Source organism: Mya arenaria, chromosome 15, assembly GCF_026914265.1.
Source record: "Mya arenaria isolate MELC-2E11 chromosome 15, ASM2691426v1".
NCBI classification, from domain to species: domain Eukaryota; kingdom Metazoa; phylum Mollusca; class Bivalvia; order Myida; family Myidae; genus Mya; species Mya arenaria.
The window spans coordinates 6,281,461-6,285,633 of NC_069136.1; the positions used below are offsets into that span (position 1 = coordinate 6,281,461).

The 4,173-nt window shown below is 42.0% G+C and overlaps 2 protein-coding genes across 2 annotated transcripts; both read left to right on the forward strand.

Moving 5' to 3' along the window:
• Nucleotides 1-2,126: 2,126 nt before the first annotated feature.
• LOC128220119 (variant surface antigen F-like) lies at nt 2,127-2,567 on the forward strand. Its single transcript, XM_052928382.1, has one exon. The coding sequence runs from the start codon at nt 2,127-2,129 to the stop codon at nt 2,565-2,567; it is 441 nt and encodes a 146-aa protein (XP_052784342.1).
• An 827-nt stretch (nt 2,568-3,394) lies between these two features.
• Nucleotides 3,395-4,003, forward strand: LOC128220123 (variant surface antigen F-like). Its single transcript, XM_052928388.1, has one exon. It carries the CDS (start codon nt 3,395-3,397, stop codon nt 4,001-4,003), a length of 609 nt encoding a protein of 202 aa, XP_052784348.1.
• Nucleotides 4,004-4,173: the final 170 nt, after the last annotated feature.

Sequence of the window (4,173 nt, forward strand, 5' to 3'; positions counted from 1 at the left end):
ACAACACAGCTGTATTAAACAGACTTGATGAGAGGGGAAACAACACAGCTGTATTAACCAGACATGATGAAGCGGGAAACAACACAGCTGTATTAACCAGACATGATGAAGCGAGAAACAACACAGCTGTATTAAACAGACATGATGACTCGGGAAACAACACGGCTGTATTAAACAGACTCGACGAGGAGGAAAACAACACATCTGTATTAAACTGACCTGATGACGCGGGAAACAACAAAAGTGTATTAAACAGACTTGATGAGGCGGGAAACAGCACAGCTGTATTAAACTGACCTGATGACGCGGGAAACAACAAAAGTGTATTAAACAGACATGATGAAGCGGGAAACAACACAGCTGTATTAACCAGACACGATGAAGCGGGAAACAACACAGCTGTATTAAACAGACATGATGACGCGGGAAACAACACATGTGTATTAACCAGACACGATGAAGCGGGAAACAACACAGCTGTATTAAACAGACCTGATGACGCGGGAAACAACACAGGTGTATTAACCAGACATGATGAAGCGGGAAACAACACAGCTGTATTAAACAGACATGATGACGCGGGAAACAACACAGCTGTATTAAACAGACTTGATAAGAGGGGAAACAACACAGCTGTATTAAACAGACTCGACGAGGCGGGAAACAACACAGCTGTATTAAACAGACTTGATGAGAGGGGAAACAACACAGCTGTATTAAACAGACTTGATGAGAGGGGAAACAACACAACTGTATTAACCTTACATGATGAAGCGGGAAACAACAAAACTATATTAAACAAACTTGATGAGACTGGAAACAACTAGGCTGTATTAAACAGACTCGTCGAGGCGGGAAACAACATAGCTTTATTAAACTGAATTGATGACCTGGGAAACAACACAGCTGTATTAAACAAACCTGATGACGCGACAGACAACACAGCTGTAATAAACTGACATGAATAGGGCGGGGAACAGCACAGCTGTATTAAACAGACATGATGACGCGGGAAACAACACGGCTGTATTAAACAGACTCGACGAGGAGGGAAACAACACATCTGTATTAAACAGACCTGATGACGCGCGAAACAACAAAAGTGTATTAAACAGACCTGATGAGGCGGGAAACAGCACAGCTGTATTAAACAGACTTGATGAGTTAAACAGACTTGATGACGCGGGAAACAACACAGCTGTATTTACCAGACATGATGAAGCGGGAAACAACACAGCTGTATTAAACAGACCTAATGACGCGGGAAACAACACTGGTGTATTAACCAGACATGATGAATCGGGAAACAACACAGCTGTATTAAACAGACTTGATGAGTTAAACAGACTTGATGACGCGGGAAACAACACAGCTGTATTAAACAAACTTGATGAGAGGGGAAACAACACAGCTGTATTAAACAGAATTGATGAGAGGGGAAACAACACAGCTGTATTAAACAGACTTGATGAGAGGGGAAACAACACAGCTGTATTAACCAGACATGATGAAGCGGGAAACAACACAGCTGTATTAAACAGACTTGAAGAGAGGGGAAACAACACAGCTGTATTAAACAGACTCGACGAGGCGGGAAACAACAAAACTGTATTAAACAGACTTGATGACGTGGGAAACAACACATCTGTATTAAACAGACTCGACGAGGCGGGAAACAACACAGCTGTATTAAGCAGACTTGATGAAGCGGGAAACAACACAGCTGTATTAAACGGACCTGATGAAGCGGAAACAACAAAAATGTATTAAACAGACTTCATGAGGCGGGAAACAACACAGCTGTCTAAAACAGACTTAAAGACGCGGGAGACAAAACAGCTGTATCATACAGACCTGATGACAGGGGAAACAACATGGTTGTATTAAACAAACCTGATGAATCGGGAAACAACACAGCTGTATTAAACAGACTTGATGAGTTAAACACACTTGATGAGGCAGGAAACAACAAAACTGTATTAGACAAACTTGATGAGGCTGGAAATAACTAGGCTGTATTAAACAGACTCGTCGAGGCGGGAAACAACATAGCTTTTTTAAACTGAATTGATGACCCGGGAAACAACACAGCTCTATTAAACAGACATGATGACGTGGGAAACAACATGGCTGTATTAAACAGACTTGATGAAGCGGGAAACAACACAGCTGTATTAAACAGACATGATGAAGCAGGAAACAACACAGCTGTATTAAACAGACTGGACGAGGCAGGAAACAACACAGCTGTATTAAACAGACCTGATGACGCGGGAAACAACACAGCTGTATTAAACAGACATGATGAAGCAGGAAACAACACAGCTGTATTAAACAGACTGGACGAGGCAGGAAACAACACAGCTGTATTAAACAGACATGATGAAGCAGGAAACAACACAGCTGTATTAAACAGACTGGACGAGGCAGGAAACAACACAGCTGTATTAAACAGACCTGATGACGCAGGAAACAACACAGCTGTATTAAACAGACATGATGACGCGGGAAACAACATAGCTGTATTAAACAGACATGTTGACGCGGGAAACAACACGGCTGTATAAAACAAACCCGATGACGCGACAAACAACACAGCTGTAATAAACTGATATGAATAGGGCGGGAAACAGCACAGCTGTATTAAACAGACATGATGACGCGGGAAACAACACGGCTGTATTAAACAGTCTCGACGAGGAGGGAAACAACACATCTGTATTAAACAGACCTGATGACGCGGGAAACAACAAAAGTGTATTAAACAGACTTGATGAGGCGGGAAACAGCACAGCTGTATTAAATAGACATGATGAAGCGGGAAACAACACAGCTGTATTAAACAGACCTGATGACGCAGGAAACAACATATGTGTATAAACCAGACATGATGAAGCGGGAAACAACACAGCTGTATTAAACAGACATGATGACGCGGGAAACAACACAGCTGTATTAAACAGACGTGATGAGAGGGGAAACAACACAGCTGTATTAAACAGAATCGACGAGGCGGGAAACAACACAGCTGTATTAAACAGACTTGATGAGAGGGGAAACAACACAGCTGTATTAAACAGACTTGATGAGAGGGGAAACAACACAGCTGTATTAAACAGACTTGATGAGAGGGGAAACAACACAGCTGTATTAAACAGACTTGATGAGAGGGGAAACAACACAGCTGTATTAACCTTACATGATGAAGCGGGAAACAACAAAACTATATTAAACAAACTTGATGAGGCTGGAAACAACTAGGCTGTATTAAACAGACTCGTCGAGGCGGGAAACAACATAGCTTTATTAAACTGAATTGATGACCCGGGAAACAACACAGCTGTATTAAACAAACCTGATGACGCGACAGACAACACAGCTGTAATAAACTGACATGAATAGGGTGGGAAACAGCACAGCTGTATTAAACAGACATGATGACGCGGGAAACAACACGGCTGTATTAAACAGACTCGACGAGGAGGGAAACAACACATCTGTATTAAACAGACCTGATGACGCGCGAAACAACAAAAGTGTACTAAACAGACTTGGTGAGGCGGGAAACAACACAGCTGTATTTAATAGACATGATGAAGCGGGAAACAACACAGCTGTATTAACCAGACATGATGAAGCGGGAAAAAACACAGCTGTATTAAACAGACATGATGACGCGGGAAACAACACATGTGTGTTAACCAGACATGATGAAGCGGGAAACAACACGGCTGTATTAAACAGACATGATGACGCGGGAAACAACACAGCTGTATTAAACAGACTTGATGAGAGGGGAAGCAACACAGCTGTATTAAACAGACTTGATGAGAGTGGAAACAACACAGCTGTATTAACCAGACATGATGAAGCGGGAAACGATACAGTGGTATTAAATAGACATGATGACGCGGGAAACAACACAGCTGTATTAAACAGACATGATGACGCGGGAAACAACACAGCTGTATTAAAAGACATGATGACACGGGAAACAACATAGCTGTATTAAACAGACTGGATGAAGCGGGAAACCACATAGCTGTATTAAACAGACATGATGACACGGAAACAACACAGCTCTATTTAACAGACATGATGAGGCGGAAACAAACGCAGCTGTATTAAACAGACATGATGATGCAGGAAACAACACAGCATTTTTTTTTTAAA

Bases quoted from the DNA above. Each gene is read 5' to 3' on its own strand.
- LOC128220119 (XM_052928382.1), top strand. From the start codon at position 2,127: ATGGCTGTATTAAACAGACTTGATGAAGCGGGAAACAACACAGCTGTA.
- LOC128220123 (XM_052928388.1), top strand. From the start codon at position 3,395: ATGAATAGGGTGGGAAACAGCACAGCTGTATTAAACAGACATGATGAC.